The following is a 20,508-nucleotide window of genomic DNA, read 5'->3' as shown; positions in this document are numbered from 1 at the left end:
TCAAGTGACAGCCAAAGTTTTGAAAGGTTACAGCTCACGTGCAGCAGGATGTTCTGCACCCAATTGTGGCCTGCAGAATGATCTGGGATCCTTTCCTTCCCTCCACTGCTGATGCTTGCATCAGAATTTCATGTCCAAAGATGTAGGTATTTTCTGGGCATACACCGATGGCTTGAGAAACACCTGGGAACAAGAGGGGCTTTTGAGAATCAGCTAAAAGCCTGATCCTTTCCTTTGCAGAGTTCTCAAAATAAATGAAATGCACCTCCTCTCTCATCACCTACAAATACCATCCATGGACAGTTCTTTTACTGTCTTCCCACCTGTGGCACGTGACAAATCACATAATACCCATCCTGCGCCTTCCCCAAGCATTTGGTGCCTGTGTTACTCATCACTACGCAAGCAGGATGATGCCTTTGGCTTGCAGAGCTCTCTTACAGAGCTCCAAAGCTTAGTAATTTCCCCACAGCAGTAGCATTTCCAAGATATTAATAAATTGCAAACAGAACTATCCAGATTCAAGAAAGACTTAAATAAAGGAGAGCACTCATAGTTCCAAAAAAAAAAAACACCCCCAAACCCCTGCAGAGCTATCAAAATATTTATTTACATCTTGTACACATTACAAAACTCAACCTTGTATCGCATAAAGGACTAGAAGAGTTTTTATAACTGGAGGTCTGAAAAGCAAAAGGCAAAGTCCTTGATGAAGGCTGCTCTTAAACAGGCAGCTGGGAGTCCTTAAATTTTACTGTCCATTGCTCTTGAAAGACAACTGCTGGGCTCTCACCGTCTGGACAGAATAGAAACTTGAATGCCTTTGATTAAACTTTTAATCACATCAAGTACTTTTAAAATAATTAACAACAGCAGAAAAAAAACCACAAAACATCTGCAGCAGAGAGAAACCACAGATCAAAACTGCAATAGAAAAAAAAAAAAGATTAAAATGAAACATCAGTTCCACTCATGATCCTATCTGAAATAAGGGCGAAAAAGATGAAACAGTGTATTTTCTGGCAACCTAAGGGGGACTGGTACACTTACAAAACTGCCAATGCAAAGCTAGTACCACAGCCATAAAGCTGCTAGCTGGAGTCTGTTTCTTGCCTGGAACAATGTCAACAGTTACAAGGTGGCCTATTAACAGTGTTTCACACTCCCACTAGGGCATTCACTGGAGCAAGGTTAGTCCAGGCATGGTTTCTATGGAAGGAAGCTAGCTTGGCCTGTTTGATAGGTAAAGAAAGAAGCTCAGGTCTTCAGGCTGGGCATCACCCCACACCTTCCAGGGGAATTGATTCATAAGAACAAAACAAGAGACATAATTTCAACAAATTTTGTTCATAAAAGTTCTCCAAAAACAAACAAAAAAAAAAGCCTACCAGAGTGACCGTAGCTCTGCAAAAATTACTGGATATAAACGAAAGATCCAGTGAGATCACACCTAGGGTAAATTCTGGACTTGACTTGGCACTTGCGATAAGCCTTTTAGGGCACTATATTTGTAGCCCTCATGTCTCAGGCTGCAATCAGAATTTGGATGTAGAAGTGGGATCAAATTAGGAATTTAAGCTTAGGAACTCCACTATAAGATTTGAAATAGGTTCATCTCTTCTCAGAGGGCAACCAATACATAACCTACTTAAACTAGCAGATACTATTTTTTTCCTCTAATGGGGAATGGTTACAGGCAAGCATCCTGACCTGCAAAGAAATAATTTTTGATCTTGTTATACATGTAACCAAATTAATGGAGAAAAGAAAGCAGTTTAGAGACTATCCAAAAGACAGTCAAGGCAGGATATCCAGTGTTCATACCACTGCACTAGAAACTATTCTTTCTTAGAGGTCTGACACAGCACGTCTGTGTGACCGATTGTCTGCACAGAACACTGTCCTGGAGAAATGGCTTGTATATGTATTTTTTAAAAAAAGCTCTCAGGATCAGCTTCTTCCCTGTTGTATTGTCATTTTATTTGCAAGGGATAGTGTGGGGAAAGGACTATTAAAAATTCAGGGTACAAAAAAAAGCAAGAGAAAGATCTGAGGAAGACAGACATCATCTTGAGAACCCACAGTCTCCAGGCCTTACTGAACAAAACAGCTTTTCCACTTCCTTCAGTTTATATAACAGTCCAGTGTGTTTCAGACACATTCCCACCTTCTCCAGGGAGCAGAACAACCTGAAAGACAATCCAAGAAAACGCTCCAGCATTCGTCATGGATAGGCCACGCACACATATTGTTGTATCTTGAGAAGACGTGTATTGTTCTGCAGGGCTGGCAGCATTGTACTAGTGCTTCACTTTGTGAAGAAGCCAAGAGTGTCCAGGCAGGACACTGAAACTGTTTGACGTGCACGTAGTTTCATCACTGAAGCATAAACTGAGCTCCTCCATTCTTCATCTTGGCCCTCTTCTTGCACAAGTGTTTTGCTATGAGACTAGCACTGGTGCATTCTCCTTTTCTTTCTGTGTCACCATCTGCAGGTACTTCAGTCGCATGGGAGGGAGCTGCTCATAAAGGTCAAATCCCAAAGGGCTCTCTGCATTCAGTAGTCTGTAGTACAGTAGGTGCTTTTTCAAGGTCTGAAGAAAGAAACAGCAGCCATTAAGCATGTCTGAAGAGAATCTCATCTTTTCCACCCAGTCTCCAACACAACATAGCAACCTGACAGACAGTACAATCCCATTGTGCCCAACACATTTAATTGCATTATCTTCAACAGAAGAGCTATAAAAGGTGAGTCTCTTGCAAGAAAATTCACTTTTGGTTTGCAGGAGATTTCCTCTTCTGAACACAACTCCATTGTCTCCTCAACAACCCCTCAGAACGACTTCTTGCCAGCAGCCCAAATGGGTTTCGAGTGGAATCTAACCATTTACCCTGGATGCTAAACATAAAGGGCCAAATGACCCAGCTCTGTCACACAAGGGATAGACTTTGGCAATCTCCCTGAGAAAAACAGAAACCTTATACTTGTTTTGTTCCTTCCAGGGGAAGCATCCAACTAAGAGTTAAGGGAAATCACTGCTGGCCACCTATTCATAGCCAGGCTAGGATCATCCCTCTAGGGCCTCTCACTATCCAAGTGTAATGCTGCTTGGGCAAGAGGCATGGAAATACAGTACAGGAGATTCAACTACGTTCCAATGGGCTCAGTGTTCCAAGTTTAATTACAAGAACTGGATAACAGTATTTATAGCCATCACAGGTCAAAATCCTGCTGCTAGTCTCCTCTCATTCTCAAATTAGCAAGGTAGTTAAACACAAATTTCAAAAGCCAAAGGTAAATCTGTAAGAGCACAGTGTCTGAAAAATTTAAGTCCCAGTGACACAAACTGAACCTTACAGATCCTACCTCATCCACCAACAGCCATGTCTTCCGCAGCATGCTTTTCCGAGCAGCATCAGTCTCCTGGGAACAAAGCACATACTTCGCTTACTATGGTGCAATGCTACCTTTGCCCACGGGCATACAGCACTCCAGGAGGCTGCCGCTTTGCTCATTATGATGATGCTCCAAACAGCAGCTTGTTCCAGTAGAAAGGGCTTGAGATGGCTATCGTTCAGATCCTCCCTCTCTCCTCCTTCCCTTACCTCAAACTCAGCTGAGTTCTCAACTTTCAGGTAGAACTGTAGATCAGAGGTGAAGTGTTAGCACAAGTAACCATTGCTAAAAGCCCCAAGGCCATGGGAAGGCTTCTGCTTGGTTATTCCAGCAAAGTGAAAGGAAAGAGTACTCTGCACCTTAAGATTGCCCCAGGCAGAGGCTAAATCTATTAAAAGCTCACTCCGCCTGATCAGCTCCCTCTTCCTCTCTGCTTCATTCCTCCCCCCTGCTCCATAGCCCACATAGGTGCTGACTTCAAAGGTTTATGTAGGATTGGCTACCATTAATGTAAGTGCTTTAGGGTATAATGAACAAGAGCTGCTGTCCCGGTGCATTCTCAAAAAGCTGACCAGTCCTCAAAACACTTGCTTACAATTTTCTTTTTCAAGCCCAGGGTCAGTGATTCACCCCAAGCCACAATGGATGCTCAGGAATAGCAGATGCAAAACCCAAAGCTTCCAGCCCTGAGGCTCTGCTATCCATTACCTACCTGCGTGGTGCTGTCTTGGGAGAAAATAAAGCTGTTCACATGAGCCACAGCCACCGCATAAAGAACAGGGCACCAGGTGTGGCGCAGTGCACCAGTGACCAGTGTTCGGAAGTAGAGTCGCAGGAGGTTCAGGTTACCCTCAGGAGGGGAAGTGTATCGCTCCAGAGGCACAGGAAACTGCAACAAATCCACCCAGAGGCAACATTACAATTTTTGTCAGGGTCTAGGCAGTGAGGGGAAGTTCATGACTTTAGGGTGCCCTTCCCCAGATGTTTGCGCATGCACTCCTATATAACACGATGTACCTCGGTGGCAGGACCCCCATTTGGAGCACAGCTGTTACTGCCCACACTGACTAATGTGAAATGCCTTTGACAAAACACCCTCAAGACCTCTTCAGCTTTATGGAGAGATGTTTTACTGGTTAAATCACTGCAGTTGCTTTTTGGCACAGGTAAGAAGAGGAGTTTCAAAGTGAGAAGACAGAGTGCTTCCAACAGTACCACATTCTGCAAAGGTACCAGAGGGGTTTACACTGACCTATGCATTTAGCCAGAAACATGTGCCAGAGTTAATGTTGTTAAGTGAAGTTTACAACATTTTCTGACTTCAGTGTCTAGCTTTAAAAAAATAGGTTAGGAAAGCTTTTAGTAACAATTAGGTTTTGTTTGCTTTTCCCTCTTTCCAGAAGTCCAATTTTTATTATTCTCTATTTTGAGAGATAAGTTCTCTAGAGCTAAAATTATGCATTTTCACTTTGGAGCATCTTCTTTGCACCATTAAAGACAATAATTGATTTTACTCAATTCAAAAAGCAGTCTTCCCACTAGGGTACTCCTACTGCCCACTAGGGTATTTTTAATTTGAGACAAAAAGGGAAAAAACCCAAACAAACACCACCTCCTCAAGTGGTCTTGCTCAAATTTTCCAACACATAGTTTGTTTTCAAGCAACATGGCAATGAAAACATTGTGCAAAACTATCTGGCATTTAAAAAATTTCTAAGCACATGAAAACAATCTGCTTTAAAATGTTCTCCATTGTAACATATGCCACAATCTGACAATACTGAGGGACCAAGACAAGATAAAGCACAAGATGTAGAATCAAGGCTTTCATCTCGAATACAGTGTTCAGCTCTGTTCCTACGTGTATTTGTGGAACTGGAGTAGAGATAGGGAAGGGCTACTGGGAACATCAAGAGAACAGAGAGCTCACCATATGAAGCGGCTCAGAATATCTTGGCTTACCTGGCTTAAGAAACAAAGGCTCATCTGGCCATAACGATACAGAAAAATGGCTGCAGGGCTACTACAACCAGAGCAAAAGCACTGCAACCACACAACAGAAAGCACTGATCTCACATAAACTGATGGTTCACAGTTGTTCCGAAAAAAAATTCTGAAATGTTATCTTTATATTAGCAAACTTAGGCTAGATCGGGTATTGTCTGTCAACTGACATAGAACTTAAAGCCAGCTAAATTCCATCTCTTGTGCTCTGCTCATTCAAAAGAAATACAGTCTTGCACTTGACAGATCAAGTTTTCTTGCCAAGCTACCCTGCTAAGCACAACTCCAGTATAACTAAATGTGGAAACTCAGTTGAGAGGGAAAGTGACTGTTTGCCCACGCATTGGGCAATGAAAAGATTCTCACCAAGATGAGAAAAGACTTATTTAAAGGAAATGTAATTGCTGGCAGAAGAACATGGGGTGCAGACTAGCCCTTCACACATACAGGCTATAAATTAGAAGGAGGTTCTCAACCATTAGACCAAGCAGGGTGTGGGACAGTTTCCACTGAAGACCAAACAATTTCACAGCTGCTGCTCTCCACATTTACACACCATCTGCTCTCAAAACAAAGTTCAACAGGTTTCTGAAAATGATTATGTGTCAAGGGCCTGCACCTACAAGGGCTGGACTCTGTTATTCAGACCTACAATCAATCAAACTGTTTTAAAAAAAAAAAAAGAGAAATAACAACTACCAAAAAACCCCAAAAAAGTATACACTGCAGTCACCTGCAATCAAAAGAACACTGCTCTCCATTCCTATTCTATTTTACATTCCATGCATTGGACTTTCTTCAGAGAGAATGAAAAGCTTCTAAGCAAAGAAAGCATGATTATTCTACTGGACAAGGAGGGATGAAGAAGAAGGGGAGGCACTGGGAGGATGCTCCAATCAAGGTTGGAGAAACACAGGCAAGAACCCAGTAACCCAGAAATACGCAGTGACAGTCAACTACCATAAGCCAGGATTACCTGCTGCAGTGGCACTCCCAGTGCCTTCAGGATACTTGTGTGCTCCCCAAAAACAGAGAGACGCAGATGAACACTGAAACGCTTCTGCAGAGGTAGAAGAACAAAGACTCCAAAGAGTGGATCTCCAAAGGAGACACCTTCAAACTGCTCCAGGAGACTTATATAGAGATCGTGGAAGGATGCCAAACCAGGGAGAGGAGCATCCAAGTTCAGGGAGTCCAATGCCTTGGGTTGGCAATACACAGAGAGAAGGGCAGCTGTGTAGTGGTGGACCTGTGCTTCTAGAAAGAGGTCACTGCCTGTGAGGAAGACACACATAAGCCGTGCAAGTTTGGCAGCAGTAGGGATGCTCTGAAGGGTTTTAGCACGCCAGGTTTCTAGCAACAAGACCCACTGCAGGTTCCAGGTCACAGTGTTGACGAGATCAAGTGGGAGAGAGTTCAGCACAGCCCCACGTGTCTCTGCATTAGTCACTTTGTTGTAGAGGTTGATAAGCGGAAAGAACGGCCAGTCTGAAGGCAGGATGGGCCCTTTGACCTCAGGAAGCAGCATTGATTGGATGAGGTAATTCTGTCCTTGGTAGGATGCCTTGGAACGTCTAAGGGTAGGCTGCAAGTGGACAAAGTGAGAAAGGTAGCAGGAGCGGATGAAAGGCAGATTTTGGTACGATTCTCTCAGCAGGGCACCACGAGTAGCCTTTGAAGAAAATGCTGCTGCAGAGCCAGGCTGTGCCAGTTTGGCACTGGTACCCAGATGCAGGATATCAGAGAAGTCAGCTGCTTCTGGCCCTCCAGCTTTCCCTTCACTGCAAGGTAAAGACAAACATCAGTTTAAGAAACAAAAAAACCAACACACCAAACGAACAAAACACCACAGAAATTTGTCTCTACAATCTTCCTGGATGAGGGAGAGTAGTATATGCACAGCATCTGCAACACTTTCTACAGCATTCAGCTATGACAGTACTGAGTGCCTGTAAAGCATCAGCTATCTTGGTATTTACAGGGAGTTCAGAGAACCACATTTGGAGTTAGTAACACTAAAGCCTTGCCATGAAAAACCTCCACACAATGCCAGCAGTCTGGTATGGAAGCTGCAAGCCCTTATCCAGCTAGGCAGTCTACTTACCAACACAGCTGTCAGGGTGCTGAGATGAAATACCGCATATCACATAAGGCCTACATGAATCAGTAAGAAAATTCTTGAAATAGTAGCTTTGCAGCTGGCAGTGGCAAGGTCAGGGGAACCATACAGACCAGTAGTTAGAAGTTCAGGATGGGGGGGATGTTTGTCAAATCCACATGCCATGATCTCAGAAGAGAGACTGACCATGGTCTCAGATGACTTGCCAAATTCTCACAAAACGTGAGAACTAGCATTACCTCTATAGCACGTATTTGTGAAAAAACAAACAAACATCCCAAACATCCCAAAAACCAACAAACCACTCACCCACCCATGCATAAACTTTACTTCTTTCTGGTCCAGCCTCCTACAGGGATGCACCATGGCAAATTTCAAAGAGATTGTGATGAACAAGATGAACTGCTACTATTTTCTTAGCCAGACATGGAAGGCTTCACATTTGAGATACTCATGATTTCTTCCAGTGCAAGGTAGAAGACATCACAGTTGTCAAATCAGCAAAAATTTGTGTAATAACTTGTATAATAAGGGTTGGAGGAAGATTTAATAAGCTTTTCAGGCTATGTCAAATTCCCATGTATTTTCTAGACTCACTGCTTTCAGGAGATGCGGGGCCTTAGTGGGAATCAGTTGTATCAGAAATCACAGGACTCTTGCACAGAGGAGATCAAAAGAAACTAGTCACACCTCTCAACAATGGTACATGGGAGAGAAATCTGCAACCACACTGCTGGTCTGATTAGAAGGCTCCATGACTGGAGAACACACCATTGAGCAACTCAAATTTGAATACAGGACCTATTAAAGGCCAAACACTATGACAAAATTGGAATACCAACATGTGCTTTTTCAATTTTTCCAAGTTTTCCCATGTACTAAATTACAGAAAGGAAAAAGTGCAAAGCTTACGGAAGAAACTCTGGATTAAAGGCAAGATCCAGTAGGACCTCATAAGCCAGATGCTCACTCCCTGGCAACAGACGGCTTAGCAATGCCAGGGCAACAGAGTGATGGAGTGAGGCATGCTGGGCATAATCCGGACAAGTGCCTGCCTGTACAGGAAACAAAACAACAGACAAAAACACTACATCATTTGTGGACAAGGCAATCAACAAGAACAGGAGGGTCAACAGAGACATAGCTCTTGCTGTAAAGTGAGAGATTGAGGCAGACTGCAAGAACTGTGAGCATTCATGCTGAAATCTTTCTGCTTCCCCTGATTGTCTTAGTCAGATATCTTTCTTATCAGCACACTTGAAAACTTTGTTCTCACTCTAGTCCAAAGACAAGAAAAACACCATTTTGCTATCCAAAGTACTTTGGATCTAAATCCCCACATCAGTAACTGTAAAGATATCATTTGCTAATGGAGCACAAAGGACAGCTGAAAAGTCACCAGACCTAAGTCAGATATGATCTTTGAAGTCCCTTCCAACCCAAACCATTCTATTATATGATATGATCTTATAGGAGAAAGAACATAGATGCAAAGACCAGTTGCCAGTCTGACACACTGAGTTGGAGAGGCTAGGGTGAAGTCAATTCCTCAGGTGAAAGAAATGACAGGATTAATAACGATACCATTCTCCGAGCCAACGCTAACACAAAGTACTGCAGATGATATTCATGGCGCAGGATCCACACAGACGAGGGAGTTACAGAGGGAGGTCCAGCCTGCCAGCTTTGCTGCAGATAATCCTTCAAGCCTCTGAAGTCCAGCACAGAGCTGTACTATAAAGGAATCAGAATTGGATACAAACACTACTAAGACAGTTCGTGCTTGGAGGAAAGGAAAACATAGGCCTCTCCAAGGCCTACCCCCTACCTTCTCACATAAGAATTGCTGTTGGTTATTCCAAGAGGGATATTTTAAAACAGCCTGATAAGTATCTGCTTTTCTGCCTCAGGGCTCACCTGCCTCTATCGTGACCATTCCCACTGCAGGTAACCAACAGTCACTGCCTACATTTTCCATGGTGCTTTGTAAGGCAGAAGTCTGGCCAGTGGCTTAAGATGTTTTTTTCTCCTCTGGCCATATATTCCTATTAGTATCGGTCAGCTAATTCAACACAAGGTGACAGAGGAAGGCTTTAAGAAGGCTCATGCTATATACTCCATCTCTCTAGGGCTCTGCCATTTCCTCTTCAGAGACTGCAATCTTCCATGACTCCCTCATTCTAAAAATTCCAGACAACCAAAAGTGGGAGGAAATCTCTTCAGTCACAGTAGCACTCATTCTCTTGTTTAATTTTACCCTGTTTTTCTTTTGTTATATACGCTTCAACCATCCCTTTCCTCTTCTGACACTCTGCTATTTATTTTGCTTAGCCAAACTACAGTTATTTAACCCTTCTCAATGTTCTTAAATCCATCCTTTAAGCAGCATCATCATTTATCACTTGCTCTATAATTCAGCTTCCCAGTGTCAACTGGATACTGGAATTCACAGACAGAAGATATTTTTCAGATACTCGTCCCACCTGTTCTGAAAATGGGGGTATTTGTACTCTATAGTACTTTGGTATTTTTAAAATATAAATACATAACAATTCTTCCTTAATAGTCCTATTAACATCACTCTTAAGCCTGGGAAGGTAGAAATACTAACCTCCCCCATAAGTGTATCATTATTCACCTAGAACTTACAGTGAAAAAGTCTATTCTCACCTTGCTGGTCAGGCCCTTGTGAACGTGAGTGATGCTATTGATGAGAAACAGGAGGGCAGTAAGGAAGGGGAAAGGTGACTTGGAGCCAACCAGGCTCAAAGGAAGTTTGCCTCCAGTACAGCTCAGAGATGCAATGCTGAAGACAGATTCTGGTGCTGGGGAACAGGAGAGAGGGTTGCACAAAGCAGAACATGGCCTGTGTGAACAGATAAAGAGAGAGGGGTCAGGTCAAAAGCACTCATATTGCTGAAGAATTATCTTACAGGAATGTTACTATTTGAATTGTGCCACATATCATAGTAAAGATCGTGCAAGAAAAAAAAAATCTAGTATCACGGTTGGTCAAGTAAGCACTATCACTATACAAACTCATGCCAGTGAGCCATCACAAATTCTAATCTTCAGCTAAATTGTTCATGATATGCAGAAATACTGATGCAGTGATGCATCTCTGATGTCAAACATTTGAAAACATCGAGCCTTTGATTAAAAGAAAATACACATTTCCCCACATGTACACACGTAAACCAGGCTAATAAAGCTGCCCGCCCACTCAAGACGTTTCAATAATAAACTGGCCGGCAAAGCCAAAAACCCAGCTTATATCTAAAACTGACATGGCAAAAATGCTGCCCTTTATGTACTCATGAAATGCATATTTTTAAAGTCTGTTCAGAAAGAATCTAGCTTTAATGTACGTGAACATGACCATGCATACTGTTCTTGGTGTGAGAGCTCACTCTCCGTGGGTGAAACTAGAGCTTTTTGTACCAGCAGTGCTTGTGGGCCCCACACTAGACATACCGTGTCTGTACAAGCAAGACCTCCACAAGGAAGAGTGACCACAAGCATGCTGCTCAACAGAAATGGGGCAATAGGGCAAATCCTGTCAAAGATCCATATCATTACTCTCTGACAGACAACAATTCTTCAAATGCATTGCTCTTCCTTCCACTGGCATTACCATGCAGGAGATGTGTGAACACATCTGGGGCTCACAGAGTACCCTGAACTCCTGCCCCTAATCTGCCCAGAACATTTAGACATTATTCTCAATGTTATGGCAGAGATTAGCTGACCGTTCATTTTTACCAGCCAGCATTAAGAAGAGCCTAGAAGAATTCTTGCTGACAGGCTTTTACGGCCTGACCAAACCCATTGTTTTCAGATGTCAAGGACAGGCAGGAAAGGGTCTAATGAATGCCCTTGTGTGGGAAGCTTTGGTGCTAAAAGCCTCAGACCTCACTTCTCAGTCATGAAAGAACATGGGCCAAACTGTTTGGCAACCATTTAAATACCACTTAAAACCAAAGATTTCAAGTGCCCCTTATATCAAACATTCCCAGAAGCAGCCGGATGTCTCCTTGACTACAAGTTAGGCCTTTTAGGTTCCCTGACTCCAGAGGACTGATCACAGGCTAGTAGAGAGGCTCCCTCTACAGCAGAAAGACAGAATATCTGCAGTGCTTAACAGTTCCCAGAGACAGAGACAAAGCTTACATTATCCAAATGTCTGAAAGTACAGTTTGGTATCTGGCCTTTCACTTTCCTGCAGGGGCTTTCAAAGCCTTAGTGAAGCTCAGCAAGAGCTTAAAGACAACAGTCTAGTTTAAATTATTTTATATAAGCAGCATCACACAGAACAAGTGAATGGTACATGCACACACACACTGACATCCCTGGTATAAGAGGGACTCAAACTGATGTTACTTTCTTTGTTTCTTAAAGCAGTGAAACCAAAGAATCAAAGCCAAGAGTGACTAAAATCAATCTGAAATTGATATAAAAAGCACAGCTACATGGAAGGGAGAGATGCAGACCTTGCAGCAGCACCAGTGGGAAAGGAGGAACTGGAGAGCCTCTGTGGCCTTCACACTTTTCGCTGTGAGGGGAGACAGGACAAAGCAGGGCATAGACAGAGCCCTACTGCACTCTAATTCACACATAAGGCTTCCTTAGCTTCTGGGAACAGCATCTCAGCAATGACGTGATTTTACCTGAGCAAGTCCCACATGCTGTCTATGGCTGGCTCGCTGAGAAGGGGCTGCAGCACCTCAGACGTCAAACGTTCCAGTTCCTCTAAGCAGTCAATTGGATTGACGGATGGCTGCAGAAGACATGGAAAAAAACAGGAAAAGATGGTGAACGAAGGCATTCTGGTGAGGACAAAGAGACCTACTGATTTAATTGCTTTCTCTGTGTTCGTTATCTTTTTGACAGATCACATCATCTACACAGTGGTATTACTGTAGGTTAAAGCTGGCCTCACAGCTGGTAGTGTGGAAGCTAGGAGCTGGCACCTCAAGGTGCTCTTGCACTCAAGTATTGCATTTTAAGATTTCTTAATTGGCTGGAAGTAAGGTATGGGATCCTTGGGATCAAGATTCCCTAAATGAAAACTTGCCCTAAGTGGCTAACCCCCCCCTCCCTGTACCATCTACATTCTGATCTTTCCATTTAACTTGAAGATGACATAAAAGTCATCAGAACCACCTCGAGAAAGAGCCATGAGGGTCCTAAAAAAAATTATTTTTAAAAAATAATCAACTGTATAAAGTGCAATTGACCTACCCATCAAAGTATGACTGTGGATTAACACTGCACAGAGGATCTGTGGCTTTTATAGAACGATCCAAATTCTTCCGACCCTAGTAAGCAATATTCCAGGTTGGCAGATTTTAGTGTTCTTTCCCTTCATTAGAATGCTGCTTCAGGATACAGAAATACTCATTTCCATAACACAAAATCTAGTTTTTCCCCAGGTGAAATCTCCCTCCAGAAACCAGTAAAATCTACATGAAGATGTTAACCTTAGTTCTTAGTAGTCTAACAAAAATATTCCAAGAAGGTCCCAGTACACACTAACCTAGTCACTACACAAGTCAATTATTTTTCTTTTTGCACTAGTCCATTCAAACACGCTACCTGCAATTTTTTTTTTTTTTTTAAATCAGATTAGCTAACCACAGGTAGTCGATTCAACTCATATTTTTAAGTGGAAATAAAAAAAAAGTCTTATGTCATAGTTCAAGGACTTAAGAAATCATTTAGTCAGCCACTCTTCTGGGATATCTGTAAAGGTTAAAAAGGAATATTAACCTCCTGTTTTATCCTGATTCTCTAATGCTCAGGACCTAATGACAGTATATGAAGGGTACTACCAACCTTTGGGGCACCGAAGACATCTTTGAAAGATACTGGCAGTTTCCACCCCAGACACAACTAATACACTCAGTTGCTTTGGGCAAGTTGCAGAGGAGTTGCAGAAGTGTGAATAACTACAGTCACTAAATTACCCCCACACCGTGAAGACAGCTCTCACAGTCAGAACTGGGGCATGTCAATTGGGCAGTAAAGAGGAAAATTGCTTTTATCTTTAGATAAAATAGGTATCTTTAAAATATGAATCTTCAAGGTAGGTAAAGTACAAAACATTATTCTTCAATAGCACCACACTGATGTGTCACCTTCAGAAAACTCACTTTAAAAGACTGTCACATACTACAACTGTAACTGGGTCACAGAATTTGACCTTGAATGTCAGTGGGGCAGCAAATAAATTTATCTTTATTGTTTCCTATCCAAAGTTCATATGGCATGACCCTCAGCGCTCACTCTTCCAACCACATTATTGCAGTGTACCTGTCCACATGTAAGCTCTCAGGCCACAGCAAATGCAAAACTGTGCAACTCGATTTAGGCCACAGGGAGAAAGGACTGCCAAGCTAAATTAGGTCATATTTGCTTCATGCTTTGGATCTCTGCAGTAAATCAGCACAGTCACAGCACTACCACATACCTCAATTGAGACTCCAAGTCCAATGGAAGGAAGGCAGTGATATTTGGCACTGCTAAGGTGAAGGATCAGCAGACTTATCTGACCCTAAATGCCAGATAGCCTAGATATGAGCTGTGATAAACAAAATCTAGTCCTCAGCTAGATGCCTCAGCATCTGTCTTCTTCAGCATTGCCTGTAAGTTCAGGTTTTCAGAGGTAATACACAAGCTGATGCTGGCGAGATGAAAAGACAACCTGTATTTTCAGGCCTTACCTGTTGGCTACAAGCACTGTAATAAACTCCCAAGTAGATCACATAAGTTGTGGTCAGAGGCTGGAGAGTTTGCCAAGTTTCTGTCTGGGATATCTCCTGGAGGAATTTTTTCAGACTGGTCTCAAGGAAGGGCTGTAAGCCTGACACTTGATTCCATGCTACTGGAGGAGGTGGAATCTGTTCACTATCTTCTGAGCTGTTACTGAAACACAACAGAAGAAGGACACAGATAGCAAACATGTCTCCAAAACAATTGTCTCTCCAAATCACCATTTTTAATAGCAAGATTTCCCATTGCATGTGATCTGGAAGGTGATACCTGACAAGAGCCACAAGGGGAAAAAAGTCTTTGCCATTCCCATGGACCAGATGAAATAAATTTAGGCAGAAAGGACGAATGCAGAATCTACTCATATAAGCTGAAGTTTCTTCACCTGCACTACTCTGTCCTTGAGCTATGCCTTAGTTTTACTAGACACACTACCTCAGTATCCAGGTTTAGTTAAACAGTTTCTTGCTTTTCACCAAAAAAAGTACCTGTGCGTTCAGCAAATCCTACTGCTTTGATGTCTATAAAATCAACAACCTCTTAATCCTGATCCATCTCAGTCTCTGCAGAGGGGTTCTTTCCTCCAAACCTCAGGGAGGTTACTTTATTTTCCCCAAAGGAAGGTCAAAGGAGCTTCCTAGCTCCCTTTCAGCAGGGCATTTGGCTATCACTGCCCTTCTGCCACATAGCTGAATGCAGATTTTTACTCCGACCTCTTACCAGGCTAGCAGACATACACCTGTCAGACGAGCTATCACTTCTGACCTTGTGTCAGAGGGCATACACCCCACCATGCAGGGATTCACATGTGGGACAGTAAATCATCCAAAATGAAGGAAGAAAGGCAATAGCCAGGTCTCTAAACCAAAGAGAGGGAAGGCAGGATGCCAGCTACTCAGATACACCAAACCGGTGACAGAGGGCCCACCTGCTCAGCTTGGCCTGCAGCTCCGCCGCGTAGCCTGCTGTTTGCGTCACACATATCAGCAGAGTAACAACTGCCGTAGCTCGCTGGACATACAACTCAACCATAGGGCTCTTTCCACGGCAAGTGCTGAGCAGCTCAGGCAGGGATTGCAGTATCCTCACCAGCACAGGGTAGAGATCCCTATAGCATGAATCACAGAACAGATGAGGTTGCAAAGGGTCTCTGGAGATCATCTATAGTTCACCTGCCTGCTCAAGCCAGGTCAGCTAGAGCAAGCTTGCCCAGGAACACGTCCAGTCGGACTTTGAGTATCTTCAAGGATGGACAGTCTATAATCTTCCTGTGCAACCTGCTCCAGTGTTTCATCGCCTTCACAGTAAAAAAAAATTCCATACACTTAAATGAAATTTCCTGTTTCCATTTGTGCCCATTGCTTCTTGTACTTCATACCACTGGAAGAACTTGGCTCTATCATCTTTATATCCTCCCATCACATATTTATAAAGATTGATAAAATGAGATTATGAGAACGATTACCACCACCAAAATAAACAGACATGGAAAAAAGATGACAAAGGAAGAATACTGTCATTCCAAATTCATCTGAAGGGGACATACCTAATACTCTGCTTCCAAGCATTCACATAATCTCTTGGAAAAACTACTTCTATTTTATTCTTGTTTCCCTAGTTCTCAAATACTCAGCCAAAGACCCACAGTTATAATCATACAAATTTAAGGAATCTTCTGCTGTTTCTCTTTCCTCAACATTATTTACAGTGCCAAAAAATTGTATATAGTTTTAACTCTTTATTAACCAATACACCTGATGGGGCTGGAGAACACAAAATGCTGTGGCGGAGAGAGAATCTCCCTTCTGAAACTTAATACTGGCCTCCCTTTCACTCCTTTTCAGAGCAACGCCACAGCCATCTCCATGCTTCCAAGTCAGTGCAATTACAGGAAGAAGATTCAACGCTTGAGGCAGCTCAGACTTATCCCAGTGCAGACCTTGACACTCAAGTAGAAGAAGTTGTACTGAACCGAATCAAGACGATGCAGCATGCAGTTTGTCTACATCAGTCTGCTTCACTCATCAGCATACATGCTGGTGACTGCTGCCCACAGACTGCTTTCACATCATCAGATTCTATCCTAGGTGTGCTGCAAACTATGTGTCTTGATGTCACACAAGCACAGATTATTCATGCCTGCAAGGGGAAAAAGATACAGCCCTAAAAAGTTAGGGTGATCTCCCATAGTATAGAGGAGAAACAGGAACATACCAGTGCTGAAACACAGGAGATAACCAGAAAAAGGCATTACTCAACACAAATACCTTTAGAAACTGTGAGTTTTACTGCAGGAGCCCAGAGAAAGGGAGATAAGGCTCCCTAAAGTGAGTAGGGACTGAGCCTGGAGATACCTATATCTGTCCCTCTGGAACAGGATGTCCATTTTCTCTGTTGTGCCCTCCACCCCCTCTTCTCGAGTTTTGGATTGTACCTGTAGAGATCACAGGCCTGACCATAGCCAGCAGCCACAGCCCACAGCCGGAAGGCTTCAGTGCTTAGCCTGATGGCTTCTTCCCTTGGCAGGAGCAGATCCAGCGGGTCTTCAGCTATAAATCGACTTAACCGACTTTTCATTTCAAATTTGTTAAGCTGTAAAACAAACAAACAAAAAAAGAACAAACCACAACAAAGACAAATGGATAAGAGACATCAGATGCATGCATCATTACCTCATTACCTCTGTCACATCAAAAAAGCTGCAGATTTCAATTCAGCTCATTCTAAACTCCTCTTGCACCGTTCAAATCTGTTTTTACCTTGTGTATTCTTGAGGAGCATACCACAAGTGATCAATAAATGGTCAATGGCTATTAAGAGAGAAGTATTCCTGGAAGGGATGCCTAGGTGTTACACCTAACCCATTCCTAACACAAACCAACTACATCTTAATCATTTCTGACGGAGATTTGTCTAGCCTACACACACTCTTGTTTTTGTCACTCTCCGCAGCATTTAACTGATTTTTTAAAAAACTATATAATTATCCTTCTTTGAGTAGTCATAAACAGCTCTATTAGTCAAGATTACATATAAAGATATATCCTATGAAAAACAATGTATACAAAATACCGAATTGGTGCCAATACTCTTTTTGGGAAGTCACATTAAATGGCTTTCAGAGGTCCTACAACCCAAATCTTTCTATCATTCCATGTTTATTTTATACAAAGGGTACCTCATGCCTATTACTTCTATAAGATTACAGAATTTTGATGCCTTGGAGGTTATTTTAGTACTTAATTAAGCATGACACGACTCATTCACAGTTCTTTAGAAATAATTTTTATCCTCCCCCACAACTGGGTATTTTTGCTTAACCATAAAAAAGAGCTTCTCTTTCCCTCTCCCACACATACAAAAGCTTGTGTGTCCTCTGTCTAAACAAATAAGATAACAATGTCTTTTTCACAACACAAGGACATATTATAGATAATTTAAAATTTAAATGCTTTAGAGTCATCTTGGAGGGAAATCAGTGCACACCAGCAAGAAAGCAAAGGAGCTGATGAATCAAACTATCAATTCTGACACCCGCTTACAGAACAGAGGGCAAAGTCAAATTTACTTCCAGAGGAGGAAGATGGAAGAATTTTGTTGTTAGCTAAAATAAATTCCTACATTGATGATTTTGATTTAATTTTTTTATTATCTTCCATTCCTATGTTTAAGTGACTGTAAAAGCCATATGAGAGCACAACAGAAACAAAGCCTGAGTGGCAGGAACGTTGTAAGCAATTTTTTCATGTCTTGAAACACCTGGAGTACACAAAGTCTGAAACTGAAAGAGTAAAATTCACAGATTTTCTATCGCGTTCCTAGCACCACTTACAGCCTTTAAATATCCCACTATCCATTATCAGCACATTATTCTATGTATTTTATAGCACAGACTGGTGATGTTCTGCTGATGTTAGCAATTTCGTGGACGGCAATTTATTAGATGCTGTTAGCGTTAACAATACTGAACCAAAAACCCCAAGAGGTGCTCACTGCTGTAATGGGTGCTGCTCTTGGTAGGTGTCATGCATTTATAGCACCAGTGTGATGACCTACATGAGTGAATGCGATTATCTCTGAAGTGGAAAACCTGTCCAGAAGCAGGTAAGAGGAGTCGGAAATACTGACAGATAACCTCAGAGTTATTAAGTCAAATTAACAGCAGGAAAATTCAACCAGGGTTGTAAAACACAAGGATACCAACTCAAACTCTGGTTTATACAGTCCTAAGCTGCCTGCCACTGGAACACAGGAGAGTACAGAGCATCACACCCCTATGTGTGCTCTGAACATCTGCTATTGGTCAGTATCACTGAGCTGTCCTATGCTATTTGGCACAACTGCACTATGTAAAACAAACAAAAAAAAAAAAGGCAGAGAAAAGCTTGAGACAGCTCTTCTAGTGGTACACAGCAGAAGGCATCATTATTACGACACTGTCAACAATTCCTTCAAAACACACATATGCACCTTCTTCACAATGATCATTTCAGCTTCAGCTCAGAGTCCCCTCCAATTACTCCTCTATCTTTACTTTAAAAGTAAAGCATACAGAACAAAGGTTCTCTGCAATTGGAAAAGCTCTTCTGAAAATCACTCACCAGCCTGGCTGTTGCATTTCGGCCTCCAGACGCCAACACTCTGATGAACTTCATAGCAGTGGCACAAGCAACTCCATGGAGACTGGTGAGTAAACACCCCGGTTCAGCCACTTGGGGATCCCATTGAGTAGGGAGAAATTCCCTGACAATGGTCTCAATCAACCGAGGACAGTCAAGCAGCTGCAGAGAAACAGCAGTCAGCACAAATAACCAAAGGTATGCAATTACACAGACATGCAGAAGACGGGCAAAACACACAAGTTTGTCTTATCTCCTTGCCATAACTTTACCTGCTTCTGTCTTCCCCTTTTTCAAACCTTTCTCTACCATTCCTGAGCTCCTGTAGAATGGGAGATTTACCTGGCTGCATGCTTCGGAGGAGTGCCTTGCTATGTGGGTGAGGATGTGCAGTATATCCAGGACTACTGTTGGAACAGGTCGTACCACCTCCAGGATGTACCTCAGCCGGTGCTGGATCCGTGTCTTCAAAAGTCCCTGGAATAAAAAAAAAAATCCATTATGCTCTTAACAATTGCTCTCTGAACTGGAAGACAAAAGCAGATTCAATTACAACTTCTGCAGAGTGACAGTTTTAAAACTACCAGTGGGGAAACAAAGAAGTCAGTTTCTGCAGATTTACCAGTACAGTAGCAAATAAGCAAGAGTTAGCTCAAGAGAGCAGGAAAAACTGAACTTCTGCTCCAAATTGGACAACTGGTGGGGGTTGGATACTTGTGTTTTCCTGAATATGAAACTGTAAGTAACAGGGAATAGAAAAATAACCTTCCTTATAAAGGATTACTAAAACCTAATGTGGCTGAAAAGGGTTCTCATGCTCCTTGAATCACTTTGGCTAGACACCACCTCCAGCTAACGCAGCACTCCACCTGATAGTACCTGTTATGTCAGTGAAAACTGATAGAATCAGAGAACAGACACAAATTCCTGTTTTGCAGTAGGAAAAGAAAGATGCAGAGAGATTATGTGATTTTTATTTTACGGTTCACAGAGCGGATCATAATCAGTGGCAGTGCCAGCAAACAAATCTTCAGTTTAACTGACAGCGTTATTTATTCCTAGTTCTGGGAAAAGGCAACTCCACGACACCCGAGTTCATAGTACCAATACTTTTATAAAGTTGCAGACAAGCAAGGTTGTAGTTCTAGGCCTGACTGAGTTCCGCTGCTAGTTTAAAAACTCCTTTTCCAACTGTGTGGAGTAATTGGGTTGTAATAGACAATAAGCAGATGTGAAATAGAATTTCACAAGAACTAGAACAGTGGAGAATTTTATCCCAAATATCTTCTGAGTTTGGGCCACTTGGAACATGTTAAAATCCATTATGCTGAACCATGCAACCGTTTCCAGAATTACAAACTGATCTCATGTCTTCCCTCTACAACTGTTTTGTTAAGCTTTTTAAACAGTGTCACCTAGTAGACTACATCTGAAATCATGAAGCCTCTAAACAAGACCAGATGCCCAAGTGCAGTAATTCATTTGCCCGGTGAAGCTTTTAACCAAGTGCCGTTCGAACACAGGCTCAAGCACATGGCCTAAGTGATGTGATCACAAGTTCTAAGGACTGCAGCAGGCAAGAGAGTTGCCTCAGCTCC

At 42.4% G+C, this 20,508-nt stretch overlaps 1 protein-coding gene across 1 annotated transcript in view; it reads right to left on the bottom strand.

Moving 5' to 3' along the window:
- Positions 1-588: 588 nt before the first annotated feature.
- The window catches only part of RPAP1 (RNA polymerase II associated protein 1), a 37,729-nt gene continuing 17,809 nt past the window's right edge, over positions 589-20,508 (bottom strand). Inside the window, exons 12-24 of the mRNA XM_086462409.1 lie at positions 19,253-19,387; positions 18,893-19,072; positions 16,726-16,883; positions 15,220-15,399; positions 14,243-14,444; positions 12,188-12,297; positions 10,191-10,386; positions 9,105-9,254; positions 8,433-8,575; positions 6,378-7,182; positions 4,110-4,286; positions 3,368-3,424; positions 589-2,594 (exon numbers count right to left, since the gene is read on the bottom strand). Of these exons, the coding sequence (XP_086318535.1) occupies positions 2,442-2,594; positions 3,368-3,424; positions 4,110-4,286; positions 6,378-7,182; positions 8,433-8,575; positions 9,105-9,254; positions 10,191-10,386; positions 12,188-12,297; positions 14,243-14,444; positions 15,220-15,399; positions 16,726-16,883; positions 18,893-19,072; positions 19,253-19,387 (2,646 nt within the window). The 3' untranslated portion in view covers positions 589-2,441. The remainder of the gene's footprint in view (positions 2,595-3,367; positions 3,425-4,109; positions 4,287-6,377; positions 7,183-8,432; positions 8,576-9,104; positions 9,255-10,190; positions 10,387-12,187; positions 12,298-14,242; positions 14,445-15,219; positions 15,400-16,725; positions 16,884-18,892; positions 19,073-19,252; positions 19,388-20,508) is intronic.

This window comes from Leptosomus discolor, chromosome 3, assembly GCF_034619465.1.
Source record: "Leptosomus discolor isolate bLepDis1 chromosome 3, bLepDis1.hap2, whole genome shotgun sequence".
Lineage (NCBI taxonomy): Eukaryota > Metazoa > Chordata > Aves > Leptosomiformes > Leptosomidae > Leptosomus > Leptosomus discolor.
The sequence above is the reverse complement of the archived record's forward strand: the minus strand, read 5'-3'. Positions and strand labels throughout refer to the sequence as shown.